Below are 16,831 nucleotides of genomic sequence, written 5' to 3' on the forward strand. Positions count from 1 at the left end.
TCAGCCTCTCCGGCCTGCCTGGCCGGAGCCACCCGGCCCAGCCGCCTTCGCCCCGGGCAGCGTCCGCGTGGGCCTTTTCAGTCAGGACAATCTCAGCACTAAGGATTTTCCTAAGTTCCTTAAAATATCCGTGACAGCTGCCTCAGCTTCTCCTCCCCCAGGCAGGAATCTGGAGAACGGCTTTAGGGAAGGGGCTCGGCGCGAGCGGAGCCGGGAGCATCCCCCGGCGGAAGCTGCCCACGAGCCGGYGGGCTCGAGCACCTGCCGGGCTTTAGGAGCTGTCTCCGGGCGCTCGGCTCTTTCCTTTTAGCCGCTGGCATTCGGCCACGGCTGCGGAGGCGGCCGCGCAAACCTCAGCTGAGCCGTTTGCAGGAAGGTCTGGAGAGCTTCAGCCCAACGGCCAGGATGCTGGAGAAGGGAACCGTGACTCGAGCGGCCGCTCCTGCCGCCGAGCCGAGGGCCTGGCGGAAATGCCGCCTTCAGCGGCATCTTCTGCGGTTGCACGAGTGCGGTGCTTGGAAATCGAAGGCTGGGCAGCGCCGGCAGCTGCTTCTCTTCTGCTTTGCAGTTCGCAGCCGAGCGCCACTCGGCCGAGCGCCGCAGAGCCCAGYGCGACGGTGGGGCAGCGCCGATTTAGCGACCGAGGAAACGCGGTGGCTTTTGAGAAACCAGAGCTAAAATAGCTCCAAACAGGCATTCGCCATTTCCACGGGGGCTTTGCAAAAGCCTTTTGCACCTCCGTGTTAGGCTTTGCCTCCCGATGCTCTTGAGCTGCTCAAAACCCCACCTGACCCCGGCGCGTGGCGCGGCCGGACCCTGCCTGGCACCGGCTGGCGTTTCGGGGGGTTTCTCCCGCCTGGCCCAGGGCAATCACTGGCCTTCCCGGCCCCCATCACTCTCAGCCTGGCGGGAAGGGGCTAATCCTCAGCCGAGGGGAACCGGGCAGCTGGGATGAAACCTCCCGCYGGCGTCTGGGAAGCCTCGGGGGGTTCATTTCTCAGGGACGGCTGGGGATTATGTTCCCTCCACCACCGGGGGACGGAGCGCGGCCGCAGCGGCTCCCTGCCCCCAGCGCCGCGCTGAGCCGCCCCTTTCCCGGAGCCCTTCGGCCATCGATCCCGGCGCTTCCCGCTGGCGCGGCTGGCTGTGCCCACGCGGTGTTTGCCTGCCCGTGGCACATATCCGCGGGCGTGTGAGCGCTGCCCTGCCGCAGCAAACGCTACTGGCTCAGGCCATCAGGTCCAAAGATCCCTGGCCGAGCCGTGCCAAGCCAAGGGGGTCAGCGCGACACCGAGCCGCTTGGCTCCTGGCATCACCCGGTTGCCGGAGGTGGCCTTGGAGCTCRCAGCACAGCCCAGCCGAGGAGGGACGTGAGGCTCGGAAGAGGCCCGAGCGGGTCGGCGAGGGATCAGGGCCCAGAGGCAGGCACGGAGCGGTGCCGCAGGCGTGTGGCGGCTCTGCTCGCTCCCCGGGTTCGGGAGCACCGGGTTGSTGTCGCTTCTGACTCATGGTTTCTGTGCCCTCCATGCAACCCRCTGGAGCGGGCTCCCGCGGCTGCCGGCTGTGCATCACCGGGCCTGCGGCGCCCCGGGGCTTCCTGCCCGTCCGGTGCCTCGGCGAGTCACCCCGGGCCGGGATGCACCTGGGAAGGGACCCATCCAAGGCAGGCTCCCGTTCGCCACACTTGCTCCTTGACTCGAAACCTCCCAAGACCGGAGGGCAGCAAGGYGTGGGCGACACCGTGCTGTCCCTGGGGGCTCAGGCTGCCGCCTCCACTCTCGTGGCCGGTGCAGCAGAGAGCACGGCCCRGGGCACCGCACCGGCCCCGGTGCCGCACCGGCTCCGGCAGATCTGGGATCAGGTGGCCCCGGGACAGACGTCCCGCTGCGGGCCGGCAGTGCTGCAGGTGCACTGGGAGGAGGGAGCCTCATACTAGGGGGGGGGGCTTGCGGGTGTGCTTGCCCGCAGACCAGTGTATCGGGTTGGGCAGGGCTCTCGGCACCCTGTGCGGGGTTTCTAGGTGCCACGGAGCTCGGCTGGCTGGGCTGGGGGCTGGGGCCCCGTGTCGAAGCGAGCGGCACAAGCAGTTTAAGGGGTTACGGGTGCAGGGGGCTGTGCCCAGCTGCCGGCTCCCTGGGCGGCATCGGTGTAGCCACCGGGAACGTGCATTCGGGCCTGTGTCACTGCCCCAGCCCTGGTCCTGGGCCACCCCAAAGCGCAGGCTCGGGTACCCCGATGCGCCTGATTACAGCTTCCTGCACACCCTGCTTCTCCAAAGCCTGCGCGTGGATATCTGCTTTTCCAAGGCACGATTTGGGTCGGACACCCTTCGGAGCCAGCCCTGCTCCGTGCCTCAGCATCCCTCCCTGCAAAGTGGTGCTGCGAAGACTTGTCCTGCGTGGGGGYGGAGAGGGTTTGCACTGCAGCTCGCCACCCCGGGAGGAAAAGGCTCTGGAGAGGCAAGGTAATCTTATCATCAGCTCCCCATCGTGTTTGGATTCCAGCACGATTGCTCCGGCTTTCTTTGTCTCAGGGGCTCTTCAGTGCCTGATGGTTTTGGCATTCCTTGTCCTTGAGCAAAGCACTAAGAAACTGCTTGTTGGGCAAATGAGATCTTTAAGTGAACGATAAGCAGCCCTTTGTGCCAGAGACAGGAGAGGGGCTGCACAGAGGCGTAGCCCGGGTGCAGCCCCCGTTGCATGTGGTGTAGAAGTAGAAAGACCGTCTCTTTCACAGGATTAGGAGGATTTTCTCCCTGGAGTCTGGTATTGCACAATTTCCTGCAGGGGATTTGATACCTTCCTGTGCAGCAGATGCTGCGGGAGATCCTCACCGTGCGCGTCGCAGCAGTAAAGGAGCCTCCGAAAGGTCGGCCCCAGCGTGGACGTGGAGCCGAGCAGCTCCCGCAGCTCAGGGGTCCCCGGTCGCGGTTGCAGCCAGGCCACCACCCGCAGGCTCACAGGTGGGACTGGAGCTCGGACACCTCTTGCCAGCGATGCTCCCCCAGCCTGGCCACGAAGCACCTTCCTGCTCCAGGCTGGGACCCAAAGCGCCAGCGCCACGGTCCTGGTGCCTCCCCCGGTCCCGGGGACGGGGAGGGATGTGCTGTGTCGAGGGCTGGTCGGGCAGCGCTGCCAGGTGCTGCTCTGCTCGTGGTGCCTGTGCTTGGCACGGATCCAGCACAGCCTGGGGCAGGGGCTGAGCAACCGGGAGCGCAGCCGAAACCAGACAGCCCGGCTGGCCGGGCCGGCAGGGAGGGGAAGGGCTGTGAGCAAAGGGCTGTGGGGCAAACGGCAGCAAACAGCGGGGCCCCAAGGCGCGCCGGAGGGGCCGAGGGCGGCCGGCCGGGCTCGGCCCCGCGCGCGGTGCTGGCCCGGCTCCCCGGCAGGCCGAGCCTGGAGCCAGCAGGGCCCCGCGCCGGCTGCTCCGGTCGGGAGCAGCGAGGCCGGTCCCACATYGCCGGATGCAGGGGAGGCTCTGAGCATCCCTGGGCATCTCCCGTCGTCCGTCAGGGCGACTCGAGGCGAACGCGATCTGCGATCGCGCTCGGAGKCGCGTTTTTGGAGACGTGCCCGAGCGCTGCGGGGCGGCAGGCGGGCGTCTCGCGAGGGCGCGGGCCAGCCCCCGCTGCCCTTTCCCAACGGCTTCACCGGGATAAAGGGGACGCGTTGTGCCAGCGGCACGCGCCAGCCAGCCCCACGCTGCCGAACCCSCTCCCCCCCGTGGGACCCTCGGGGAGCCTGTCGCAAGGCCGGGAGCAGGCCGGGAGCGCGGGGGGCTGCAGCAACGCYGGGCTCGGGGGCGGCCGGCTGGGGCCGGGTCCCCTGTGGGGCAGGCAGGAACGGCCCCCGCCGGGAGGATGCGGCAGAGCGGGCAGTGACCGGCTGCAGCGCTGCGGATGCTGCAAGGCACCGCAGCTCGGTTCGCAGCCTCCGCTGCCCCCCGGGKGYCTGGGACCCCCAKGGGGGGACGCCTGGGACACTTTTCYGGGGGTGTTGGGGGGTTATGCCCCTGCTGCCTGGCGCGATCTGGATTTGGGGGAGGGTGCTGGGCTCCAGGAGGGGGGCTGCCCACCGCAGGGAAGTGCTTTTGAGCTGGAGCTTCAAAGTCCAGCTGTGCTGTCAGTGGGAATCCAAAGGGCACAGCGGCTCCCGGGAAGCCTCGTTGCATCACGTGCCAGAGCCGTGCCAGCGGCTGGCAAAGCCATGCCCCGTGCTGGAGCCGCTCGGCGCCGGCCGCGGAGCCGTGCTGCTGCTCTGCGTGGCTGGACGGGCGGACGGAGTGGGGTGCAGCCTTGCGAGCCTGGGGAGGAGGAGGAGGAGGAGGAGGAGAGGTGCCGGCCCGGCCGCCAGCTCATCCCCTCGCCCCGTCGCTCACAGCACCGTGGCCCTGGCGGCGCAGGGCTGTGCCGGGCCGTGGGGCCGGGGCTCTGCCGGGCCGTGGGGCCGGTGCTTGGCCGGCCCCTGTTTGCACAGCCGGTGCAAACACTCGCCAGGGCGCTGTGGGCGAGGAGAGACTCTTGGCCTGTGTTTGCCGAGCGCCTGGAGAGGCCGTGATGAAAGGTCCGCGGGGGCCAGCGCGGCCTCTCCAGCCCCTCTCCAGCAATGCTTTAGCACCTTCAAAGCATCCRGTGTCTCCTGAAGCCAGACCATGCTCCTGCCATCCCTGGGAAACCCTCGGAAGTGCCTGAGGCCACCAGGGTGGGAGGAGATGGCCAAGAGCTACAGGGCTGTAGGAGCTGCGTGCCCAGGTGATGGWGCTGGCCAAGCTGGACCAAGCAGCCTGGAGATTTGTTTGAGGGGAGTCCCGTGCTCCTGGGACAGCCACGTCCCCTGTCCTGCCCCACTCCATCCCCTGYTGAGGCCAGCAGTCCCCAGGGCAGGAGCAGCCTCTCTGCAGTCCCCGACACAGCTCGGTCCCTGTCCTTAATGCTGACGAGGTGATTTGTTCCCTAACGAGAGGGCTTCGCCTGGGCTTTCTGATGCAGGGGGGCAGGAAGGAGCCTGGCTGCAGGACGTCCCCCGGGGCACGTGCCCACGGCGTCCTGGCCAGGCTGGGGACATCCAGGTGGGATCGAGATGCTCAGGGCTGCTTGGACAGTCCTGCCTGCCCCTGGCCCCACAGCTGGACCACTGGGGCCATGTCAGGCTGAGGCAGCCTGGACCAGAGCTGACCCGCTTGGGGACCCAAGTGAGAGCATGTGGGAAGGGACAAGACAACCCTGGCCCTGCGTGGGGTGATGCCAGGAGGATGTGCGGGCTGCTGGAGCCTTCGGGGACCCCCCGGCACCAGTGCGCGGCTGCTCTGCCCTGGTTCTCCCTCTCGTGGCTGAGAAATCGCAGTGCTGGCCAGGCGAGAGCTGCTTTGCCAGACTCTGTGCGCCTGCTCCAGGCTGGGAGCCCAGCACCCTCTCCGTGGGCTCTGCACCCTCCTGCCAGCTCCAGCACCCTCTGGCAAGGGCCAGCACCCTCCTGCCAGGCTCAGTATGCTCCTGCTGTGCTCAGCACCTTCCTGCTAGGCTAAGCACCTGTGTGCTGTGCTGACCCAAATGCACGGGGCTGGCCAAGTTTTGCAAGCTCAGCTGCAGCTTGTAAGAGCAAGGAAAGGGCTGGCGCAGCCCTTGGGGCCCCCGACATGCCCAAGGGCCTTAGGGACGGTTGCCAGTCGGGTGTCCACTCCAGGCAGAGCAGCTGGCAGGGCCCTGCTCCTCAGCATCCCTCCCACTGTCTGCTGCTTCAGCAGTGGGGAAACTGAGGCACGATGGCCCCTGAGGTCATTCATCTGAGCCGTCATGCTGGGCAGCACTGCTCTCCTCGAGGACCCCCTCTGACACCCGGCTCCAACGTGGCTGAGCCTGGCTTGGCTTGCCTTGGCTGATGGGGAAGTGGTGATGTCCCCTCGGCTGGGGCAGCTCTAAGCTCTGTCCCCACTCGCTCCGTGGAGGTCAGGTCCCTGATGGGGACGGAGGGGACCCAGCACTGTGCTGAGCCTGGGGGGCCACCTGGGAGGTTGGTGAGACCAGGCAGGGGGCCTCTGGGTTGCCTTTGCTCCAGGTGATCCAACTGCAGCGTCAGGGCAGTTGGGGGGTGCGTCAGGGTCCATGCTGAGGCAGGGGGTGCAGGGGGCGTTGTAGGGGGTCTTGGGGGTCCATGCCAGGGCAGAGGCTACGGGGGCCATATATGGGGTCTTGAGGGGCCCTGTATGGGATCTTAGGGGGGCATATAGGGGGTTTTGGGGGTCTGTGCTGGGGCAGGGGTACAGGGGGCATTGTAGGGTGTCTTGGGGGTCCATGCCAGGACAGGGGGTGCAGGGGGTTTTGGGGGGCCATATAGCAGGTCTTGGGGGTTTATGCCGGGGCAGGGGTGCAGGGGGGCATGTGAGGCGTCTTGGGGGGCCCTATGTGGGATCTTGGCGGGCCATAAAAGGTGGCTTCGGGGTCCATGCCGGGGCCCGGGTCGATGCCCGGGCGGGCTGTGCTCGGCGCTGCAGGCTCCGGGCCGCCGGTGCCCCGCGCCCCAGCAGGTGGCGCCCCGCGCCCGCGCCTGCCCCCGCCGCCACCGGCGGCCGCGCTGTACTGAGCCGTGCCGGGCAAGGCTGGACCGTGCCGGGCTGTGCTGGACCGTGCTGGACCGTGCTGGACAAGCCTGGACCGTGCTGGGCTGTGCCGGGCAAGGCTGGATCGTGCTGGGCAAGCCTGGACCGTTCTGGGCTGTGCTGGACCACGCTGGACAAGGCTGGACCATGCTGGGCTGTACTGGACCACACTGAGCTGTGCTGGGCTGTGCTGGRCCRTGCTGGTCACTGAGCCAGGGCTGGTGTCTCTGCAGCTGGCGCCGGAGGGCCGGCGCTGCAGGGGGGCGAAGCGCCCGTCGGGCTCCCTCTCAGCAGTGCAGCACCCAGGACATGTCTCCAACAGACCCGCAGTYGTGGCCATTTCTGGAAGTTTTGCTCTGGTGCTTCCTGCGATGGAGCTGAAGCCACGAAGGGAAATGGGGGCAATAGGCTAGTGCAAGCCACTGGAAATGCATCTGCTCATCCCGAGGTGGACTTTGCAGCGACTCAGGAGTAACGCTCCCGACAGCCGCTGGTGCGAAGGGTGAAAGCCTCCCGTGTTTTCACAATGTTTATGGCTCTTCCTAGCAGGGCCTTGGTGACGGAGAGGTGCAGTGTCCCTACTGGGCTTACTCAGGTCCCCTGAGGACAACCGTGTTGTGTTGAACCCTATGATCTGGTGTGCTGGGTTCTGTACAGGGAAAATGATTATTTTATGGGAATAATTACCCTACCGTGTTAAAGTGCCGGTGGTGGGAGCAGTACATGTGACTGGCCCATGTGCTGCAGTCCTGCTGCTTCCCAGTGATGTGGAGGCAGCAGCGAGCTCTGGAGCCCCCCAAGTCATCAAAAAAGGGGGTGCTTAACTCCACATGCACAGTCAAGCCTTGTGTGTTGCGGTGCCTTGCTGGACGATGACTGGTGGGAGCCGTTCTCCCACCGCACGGCCTGGACCAGCCTTCATTCATCTCCTTCCCCGCCTCCAGCCCATTGCAAGACCTAAGTTGTCTGGTTCCCCAGCACTGCTTTCCTGGCCAGGGATGTGCAGAAGGAGGGGAAGGTGGGACAAGGCAAGACCCCAGTATTGCAAGCAGGCAGCGCAGGGAGCTGCGAGCCAGGTGCCAGCTTCCGAGGGGCCTCGGCTCTGCGGGCAGGCGAGGCGTGCTGAGGGTGCTCCCTTCCGCTGCCCCCGGGAGACAGTTCGGCAGCCAGGATGGAGGTGCAGGAAGTGCAAAGAAATATGGGGGGATTGTCCAGGAGTGGGGAGATGGAAAAAAGGGCACCCGAGGGAACCTCTTCCTCTGCCAGCACCACTGCTAGCCTCTCTGTGAGCCCGGGGAGCCACTGGGCAGTGGGTCCCTGTGGCTTGTCCCTGCTGCCCGGAGACAGGAGCAAGGCTGGAGCTGGATTGTGTCTCCKGCCAGGGGAAAGCAGGATGCTAAGGTTGAAATGGGGCTGAAAGGGGTGTTTGTTGGCAGAGCTGCCTTTGCCCATGGGAGGCTGTGAGGGGCCTGGCTTGGCCTGGGGAGCCCCAGCCAAAATCCTCCTTGCAAGCACCTAGCAATGGTCCTTCAGCTTGCAGAAGGGAGMCCCCAAACCCTGACCTTTCGAGGGGGCTGAAACCAGCCTTGCGAACTGGCACTTCCCCCAGCACGGCTTTGGGGTTGCCAGCTCTGCAAAGTCCTYGGGAAGAGAAGGGGACACGCAGTGGGATGGGGGGCAGTGGTGTGTGGATGGTGTCCTCCGGTCCCTCAGGTGTGCCTGGTGGGTCCCTGGGGACRTGGGTGTGGAGGACACAGAGCTCCGGAGTCAACAGTCAGCAGTTTCAGAAGTTACACTTGGGCATGCTAGCAAGGTGCTGGGCCGCAGAGGCGCCCAGCCCAGCATGGCAGGGCGCAGACTGTGCTGGGGGTCAGCAGGCAGCCGGTCCCCATCCTCCTCCTGCTCTGTGCATGGCCCTGGGCCAGAATCTGGAGCAACACCCCCACTGCTCCGAGCCTGGCCCCATCCCAAGGTGCTGGCAGCTATGATTAGCCTAGAGTGGGTGAGATGCTCTTGTGTGAGCGAGGGTCCTCCAAGCCCCCAGCCGCGCTGGGGCAGGCATGGAGGGGTCCCAGGAGGAATCTCTCCTTGGTGGAAACACAAGGATCCTGGGGGGCTGTGAGAGGGACAGGAGCTCCTTTGTGGGGTGTGGGCTGTGCTGAGTGGGGCGATGGGGTGCAGGGAGATGCTGGGCTTGAGGCTTGGCGGGGCTGAAGCTTTTTTTTTTTTTTTTTTTTTTGAAATCTGTTTATGTGCCAGTCTCATGCTCCTCTCAGGTAATTTGGTTGGGAATTCACAAACTCCAGCATTGTATTAATGGGAGGAATTTGATAATCAAATAAACTATTCACCCCAACTGCCATGAACATCTGTGGTAGGGCATCTTACCCACGCTGCTATGCCCACAGCCCAGGAAGGATGTGGTGCCCCCAGCGAGTCGTGAGCAGCCTCCTGGGCGACAGTGGTGACCTGGATGCTTTCCCAGAAACCTTCTCTGGGCAAAGGCGAAGAATGAACGAAAGAGCATGGCTACATAAGCAAAGCAGGGAAGTTTGCAGCCTCCAGGTGCAGGGCCCGCTGTGCGGCCCCCRAGGAGGCGCCGAGGGTTTGCCTGGGGCAGCTCCGCCGTGCTGCGGCGCGGGAGCCAAGGGCCGCTTTGTGGGTTACCATGCTGCTGGAAGCTCAGCTCCAAGCCTGCTCTGACTGCTTTGCTGGCCCAGCCCGCGCACACCCAGGGCTTTCCTGAGCCCTCTGCACCGTGCGTATGGGGAAACTGAGGCACGGCCACAGCCCAGCGGGTGCAGGCGGTGCGGGCCCCCCAGCAGGCGGGTGTGTGCGTGAGACACAGCTCGGACGGCCCCGTTTGCCGGCGCTGCAGGGCCGAGCCGGGCCGGGAGCTGCCGGCGGAGGGGTCGGGGCTGGCGGCAGGCTCGGGCCGTCGCGCCGTGCCCCGTCGAGGAGGGGGCGGGGGAAAAGGCAGAGGCCACGCCCTCTATGCAAATTTATACACGGCGATTGGCCGGCGGGGGAAGCAGGGGCGGGGCTGGGAGCCGCGGACAGGCTATAAGAGCGGGGGAAACAATGCACCCGCCGTCCCGGCTCGGTGGCTGGTGCCGGCGCCGCCGCCGCGACCTGCAGCGCCGGGGAAGGTGGGTGCTTGGGGGGCGCCCCCTTTGGGGGGGGGGGCGGCTGGGTGATGCCCCTCTGCTGGCTGGCCGGGGGTGGGGGTGTGCGTGCGCACCCCCTTGGTCTGCCGGGGGGTTTCCCCTTCTTTTTGCCTCTGACCCCCAACTCTCCTTTGCTGCCCGCAGGCTCAGATCCCGCTCCCCCATGCAGAGATGGAGTTTGACTCGTACCAGCACTACTTCTACGACCACGACGCGGAGGAGGACTTCTACCGCTCCACGGCGCCCAGCGAGGACATCTGGAAGAAGTTCGAGCTGGTCCCCACGCCGCCCCTCTCGCCCCTGGGCCCCCCGGGGGACAAAGCCTGTTGCTCCGGYGCGGAGGAGAGATCCAGCTGGCTCTCCCGCTACTGCCTGGCCGGGGAAGAGCCCGAGTATCTCATAGACACGGGGGAGATCTTTGGGAACCTRAGCGCTTTTATCCTCAAAGACTGCATGTGGAGTGGGTTTTCGGCTAGGGAGAGACTGGAGAAAGCGATGACGGAGAAACTTTCCACGGGCACGCAGAGGGTGAACCCCCACAAGCCCTCCTTCGCCCAGGACTTTGGGTTCAACAGCTCGGTGAGCGAATGTGTGGACCCTGCTGCCGTCTTCCTTTGCCCCCTGGCTGAGAGTAAGRTCCCAGCATCCTCGGGATCCGAGGGCCAAAGCGATTCTGGTAAGAGATCAAGGTCCGGCGCTGCCGGGCGGCTCCCGAGGCGCGGGCCGGCTCCGGCGCGGCCGCTGCCCGGGCTCCGCGGGGGCCGGCCGGGGCCTCCCCGCCGGGCAGCGCCTTTGTTGCCGCTCCCAGCCAGCCCCGGTCCCGGCACCAAGAACAAAGGGAAGTTGCCCGCTCTCCTTCCCGTGGGATTTCTGCTCGGRAAATCCCGGTCTCTAGCAAGGAGGGCGCGGGGATCCCCCCCCGCCCCCCAGCCCAGGCGGCTCCTCCGGCTCTTCCCCGTGCCCGGGCTGCCGTGTCCCCCGGGCAGGTAGGCGAGCGGGGAAGTTTGAAGCTTGGCGTGGGAAGTTTCTTCCGATGCAGCCRGGGCGCAGCGCGCTCTGCTCCCAGCTCGGCCTCGCTTGCTTCCTCCTGTGTCCCCCCCCTCGCCCGGGACCGCCCCAGGCTGCGCAGCCTCCCTGGAGCCTGCCGTGCCCAGGACCCACGGCAGAAGAACCCCRCGGGCTGACCCAGTTATGAAACGGCGACGGTGCGCCCCGAGGCTGTGGCTCGGAGGAGTGAGGAGGGACATCTCCAGTCAGCCACACGCATCGCAGCCCTTCCCCGGGGCACGAGTGATTCCCTGCAAGGAGACCGCGTTTATGCGGGGGATGTGTCACGGAAGTGGGTGCAGAGCACGTGGCTCTCACCCACTCAAAACCAGAGCTGATGGCAAGATACTGCTGCCCAACAACTGTCACCTGGGGCAGGTTAGTTCGCCACAGCTCTGATCAGACCTTAATCTCCGCGGAGAGAGGCTCATGTTTTCAGCCCTTGCTCGCAAGCCTCTKCCTCCGCGGCAGGACGGGTCTCCCYGAGCCTCCCCCTCCGCAGCCCCGAGCAGGAGATCCGCCGGGGGCCGACGTGGTTCCTATTTCCGTGCTCACGCGTAACCCCGCGCTGACTCGGCCGCCCGGGCTCGCCGGAGAAATGCTGACACCGTCCTGCAGCGAGCGCAGACCCGCGTTACAGTGACCTCATTAATAAATCTGATTGCCGCGGGTCGGTGACAGTAACCTGCTCCCGGTGACTCAGGCCGTGGCCGAGCCGCGGGACGGGGATTTCGTTACACCCGGAGCGCAGGTCGCGGGCGCTAGGAGGCTCGAAGGGCGAGCCGGGGGGCGGGCGAGGGGAAGGGGCCGCGGGCGGCGCGGCGCGGCCCGGCTCGGCCCGGCCCGGCGCGGGCCACGTGGGCCCCGAACAAAAAGCAACAGATTGCAAACAATGAAAGGGGGGCCTCGCTGATTGACGGCCGCTCGGGCCAATGGGGGCCCAGCGGCGTGGCTGCCGTACCGTTCCAGCCCCGCGGGGCAGCCAATGGGCGGCTCCCGAAGGGGCGGGGTCTCGCAGCCCGACTTTTATTAATGGGCGGCCGCGGTGGGGGGGATGCGCGTCCGTCCGTGTGTCCGTCTGTCTGTGGGCACGCGGCTGAGGACGGTGGAGTTGTGACACCGATGAGTGCAGCTGAGGCCTCGGCTGGGGGAGGGCTGGGYGCAGCGAGCGTTGCAGTCTTTGGCCCCTTCCCAAACCAGTAGCTCCTACTGGGGGCCCCGAGCTTACTGGTGTCAGAGCCTGGTAAGGGGCCAGGACGGGGGGATCGGGAGGATGTGTCCGTCTCCCAGGAGTCCCGTTCCTCCCGCTACGGCCGCGTGGCCCTGCTTTGGAAGGGGCGAGGGACGAGCCTCTGCCGGGAGGCTCCGGTGGCAGTTCTAGCCTCTGGGGAACTTTGTGGCTTTTGGTGGGGGGGCTGAACAGCCTTGTGGTTTTCCCCAAGCCCTGAGAAAAGAGGTGCAAGAGCTTTCCTAACCTGAGCACGCTCCCGCGGCACATCTGGAGCAAGGCTGTCCCGCCATCCCCAGGCTCCGAGTTTTGTGCCCCCGGGCTTCACTGTGTCAGGACAAGCCAGGCTGGAGTGAAAAGGCAGCAGACCGTGATGATTCGGCCCGGCTCTGGCAGCGCCTTTGGAGTTGGGTCCGAATCTTATTGTTCACAGCTCCGATAACCTTCCCCCAACTCCTGCGCGGGGGCTGGACTTGTGAGAGAGGGAACGTGGGGGGGGGGGACTGGGGATGCCTTTGAGGTTCACTGAACCTGGTGGCAATACGTCTTTTCCAGGGACCCCTTTCCCCTCTCCGTCCCCTGCTGGGGCCTGTCCCCTGTGTCCCTGGAAGGCTGAATGCGGAGTGCCGGGGCAGGATGAATGGGATTTATAACTTGTGAAAAGTAACAAGTCACTAAAGGGGGGAGCGGAGCGAGCGGGAACAAAGGGCAGCGCTGCCCACCGAGCCCTCATTTACAATTCCAATGGGCCATGAAAGCGCCCGGCGGCCGGGGAAGATCTTCAGTGTTAAACTCTGGCCCCGGCCCCCCAGGGAAGATCTTCAGTGTTAAACTCTGGCCCCGGCCCCCCAGGATCTTGCTCCTCCTTTGCCTCCTCGGAGGCGAGGGCTGGGGCTGGGGTGTCTGGGGTGATTGTGGGCCCAGGAGTTTCTTGCATGTTGATTCTTTGTCCTGAATGAGTGTTGCCAATGGGAGGAAGTAAATCCCCGTCCCGCTTTCGGGGGTCCTGGGGCATGAAAGTGGAAGGAAAGAAAGCGCCTTCCCATGGCCCTGGTTAGACGATGCCGAGGAGCGTTTAAATCGCATAGTCCCTCCTCGCAGAGCTGTTTGGCAGCGAGCTGGGGTGCGCGCTGCCTTTCCCGGGAAGGCAGCGGGTGGGCACCCCGTGGGGGCGGTGGGGGGCCCGGCGGGCCGGGGCGAGGGGCTGGCGAGTGACGGCTCTTTTTGCCTGTTTCGAGCAGAGGGTGAAGAGATCGACGTGGTGACCGTGGAGAAGAGACAATCGCTGGGSCTGAGGAAGCCGGTCACCATCACGCTGCGCGCCGATCCCTTGGACCCCTGCATGAAACACTTCCACATCTCCATCCACCAGCAGCAGCACAACTACGCCGCCCGGTCGCCGCCGGACGCCTGCCCGCAGGCCGAGCCGGCTGAGCAGGAGGCGACGGCCGAGCCGGCAAGCGCCGCGGCCGAGCCGGCCCCGGAGAGCGCCCTGCCGGAGCCCGGCCTGCCGAAAACCGGGAGCGCCCCCGGCTCCGACAGCGAGGACGTGGCCAAGAGGAAAAACCACAACTACCTGGAGCGCAAGCGGCGCAACGACCTCCGCTCGCGCTTCCTCGCCTTGCGGGACCAGGTGCCCGGGCTCGCCAGCTGCCCCAAGACGCCCAAAGTGGTGATCCTGAGCAAATCCTCCGAGTACCTGCAGTCGCTCATCAGCGCCGAGCGGAGGATGGCGGCCGAGAAACGGCAGCTGCAGCTGCGGCAGAGCCAGCTGCTCAGAAGGATTGCTCACCTCCAGGGGCACTAGCCCCCTCCGGCGCCCCGGCCCCGTCTCGATTTGCACATTTTTGGTTGGAGCAGGGCTCGGGGCGCCCGCCGCGGCCACCGCACACGATCCGGCCGGCGTGCCGGGGCGGCTCCCTCCCGGCGGGGGCTCCCTGGAGCGGGGCTGGCTCGCGGAGGGGGGCGGCTTGCCGGCGCTGGGCGTTGCAAGATTATTATTATTWTTTTTTTTCTTCTTCCCCTGTCCTGTGCTGGAACTTTCCCCGGTGACTGCGTCGGGCAGCGGGACGCAGCCCAGCCCGGTGCTCGCGTTGGGATGGATCCCCGCGCGAACGGTGGCGGAGGGGCAGCGTCCCCTCTTGGGCYGCCCCGCGCCGTTGCTCGCGGCGCGTCGACGAGGTCTCCTCGGCGGGAGAAAGACCGAGATCAGCTTGGGCTGGACTTTACCTCACTTTCTTACCACTTCACACAGTAGCTCATCTTGGATTTTTGTGTTCTAGAAACTGCTGCTGTAACTGCGAGTCTTATACTGGAGGCTGTGTTTTTATACTGTATTTTTGTACCACTTTTTGAGAAGTATTGGTAAAGAGATTGCTTTTTTTTTAATAAACTTTTTTTTTGGGGGGGGTGAGGGGGGTTCCTGCTGCGGGGGGAGGAGTCAGCCCTGCTGCACTTTAGGGGGACCGGGAAGGGGCTGGTTCCTGCTGGACCCCGGCGCCGAGACCCCCCCTGGAAGCTGGCACCCGGCTCGCGGCTCTCCGCGTTGTCCACTCCGATACCGGGGTCTCGCCTCGTTCCCCCCCCTTCCCTTTTTCCTGCACCTCCCGGGGCCGGGGGGGCTGCGGCACCCCGGAGGGGGCCGAGCGCTGCCCCCCGCCCCCCGGGGCCGGCTCTGCCGCGGCGTCGGCCGGACCAGCCCCGCGCCGCCCTCCCCGCTGACCTACTGAGAAACGTTAGAGTTAACACTGTGGTCGGATTTAGCACTTTCTTCGTTACCTCACACTTCGTAAATAAATAAGTTGCAAAGACAGCCTGGGTCGGCGTTTTCCGTGCGGCTGGCGGCGCCCCGCGGCCCCGTTTCGGGGCATCGGGGCAGCTCGGGGGCGGTAGCGAGGATGCCGGGCGCCTTGCCTGGCGCCCGGATCTGCCGAGTGGGTGAAATTATATATACGCGCTCTCCTCCCGCCTTTCCCCGAACGCGACGCTTTGGGGTCGCGTTCGCGCCGGCGGCGGGAGTCTTGCCCGAAGCGCAGGGGAGCGGAGGGACGAGGGATCCCGTCGCCGCCGGGAGAGGCTGGAAGGGAGCTGCCGCAGACAGTCCTGCGGGAGACTGAGTYGCCTTGGAAAATAACGATTCTGCAACGAGGGTCTTAAAAAACCTGGTGCCTTTGGTCCCTGCAGTATCTCACGCTTAGCTGCGTGCGTTGCCGGCACCRAAGGCGTTTTGCAGCCCTTCGGTTTTCATTGCCCTGCTGGGAGGTGGGAAAGTGGCTTTAATCCTGCGCGAGGAGAGGCAAAGAGGTGGCGGCCGGCTCAAAGCCCGGGATTTGGGAAACCTGACCTCGGGAGAACAGGGCCCACCTGAGAAGAAATTTGAGATTTCTAGCAAAACTAATGGTATCAACTCAAACGCACCGTTAGAAAGGAAGGTTAGAGCTGTGACTGCTGCCTGCAAAGGCACTCACAGGACCCACACCTTAAAAAATGTAGCTGGATTAACTAAACTTGGCATCTAACTAGTGCAGAAAAATAAAAAGACAATACAGCTTTACCAGTCTCTCAAATTAAACCTTTGTTTTTGTTGTGTGTGCATTGATGCTCCCAGGACATTTTACTAAGCAGACAGCATTTTTTTTTCCCTAGCTAGAGRTGACCCTCTCCATAAGGTTTTGGTACTTTTCTTTAGTCTTCTCTTGGGAGGACCAGAGCACTCCTTCGTGATGAAGGATGTCTAAAATGCATTATTTTTCTTTCCTGCAAATGAGGCACAAATTCGAGGGCCTGAGTTGGGCTCGTAATCAGCTGAAAATGTAGCTGGTTTCAAACTGGACTGAGGAGCAGTGTTGCTACTGTACACATACCGTTGTGTTATCCTGCTTAAAGTCCATAAACATAAATATGTTTTTACCTGAAACTTCCCTGATTACTAAGATGTTTGTCTCCTCATGTATTGCTACAATGAGGGCCCAAGAAAGCAGACAGGAGAAAGTGCCACCAAGAGCACAAAACAAACACCAGGATTTTCCTCCTTGCTCTTTCAGTGTTGCAATTTGCAAGCGCTGCCTAGAGCCRTTATACCTAAACATTTTGGGGCCAGATAGCGGTATTTGTGTAAACGCGCATTGCCCTGCTCATGCTCTGCTCCTTGCGATTTGCTGGCTAACCCCTCGGCTCCGTTATCGCCTTCTCCGGGCCGTGCTGCGTTTTGCTGCTGCGCTTTTCCTACCGCCTTGCGCAATCTTTGCACGGGGGGCGGGTGGTTGGGGAGGGGGACGATTTCTTTCGGGTGAGCAGAGCCCCCGCGCGCCGCGGCGCTGTGCTGCGGGCTGCGGTGCCGGGGGTTCACGCCTGGCTTGGTAAATTTTTTTTTTCCGAGGATTTTGCGAGCCGGCGCTAATCTGGTCTCCTCCAATGGGTGACGGCTCCCGGGCACCCCTCGCTGGGACGGGCATCCTCCCGCTCCCTGTCGCTACGGCGAAGGATGTGTGTTGCTAGGGCGAGCGGGTGCCGTGGCGATACCCTCCTCCCGCCGTCGCCCTGGCAACCGTCTCCCTGCCTTCCCCGGCCCCTCTCTGTTGCCACGGCGACGGTCGCCCGCTCCCCATCTCCCCGTGTTGCCGTGGTGACGGTTTTCCCTCTCCCCCTCTCCAAGGAGGCTGCCGTCACCCTGGCAACGCTCCCCTTCCTGTCGCTATGGCAACAGCCCCTCTCCCCCCTCCCTCCTCACCCGCTGCCCTGTTGCTATGGCAACAGCATCCTCTCCTTCCCCCCACCTCCCATTGGAGATGGGGGG

The 16,831-nt window shown here is 64.7% G+C and overlaps 1 protein-coding gene across 1 annotated transcript; it reads left to right on the forward strand.

Moving 5' to 3' along the window:
- Positions 1–9,701: 9,701 nt before the first annotated feature.
- Positions 9,702–14,434, forward strand: MYCL (MYCL proto-oncogene, bHLH transcription factor). Its single transcript, XM_085305084.1, has 3 exons — positions 9,702–9,743; positions 9,906–10,437; positions 13,278–14,434. The coding sequence occupies exons 2-3, from the start codon at positions 9,933–9,935 to the stop codon at positions 13,841–13,843; spliced, it is 1,071 nt and encodes a 356-aa protein (XP_085161210.1). The 5' UTR covers positions 9,702–9,743; positions 9,906–9,932; the 3' UTR covers positions 13,844–14,434.
- Positions 14,435–16,831: the final 2,397 nt, after the last annotated feature.

This window comes from Rhea americana, unplaced genomic scaffold, assembly GCF_003343005.1.
Source record: "Rhea americana isolate MKP2758 unplaced genomic scaffold, rheAme1 scaffold_215, whole genome shotgun sequence".
NCBI lineage: Eukaryota > Metazoa > Chordata > Aves > Rheiformes > Rheidae > Rhea > Rhea americana.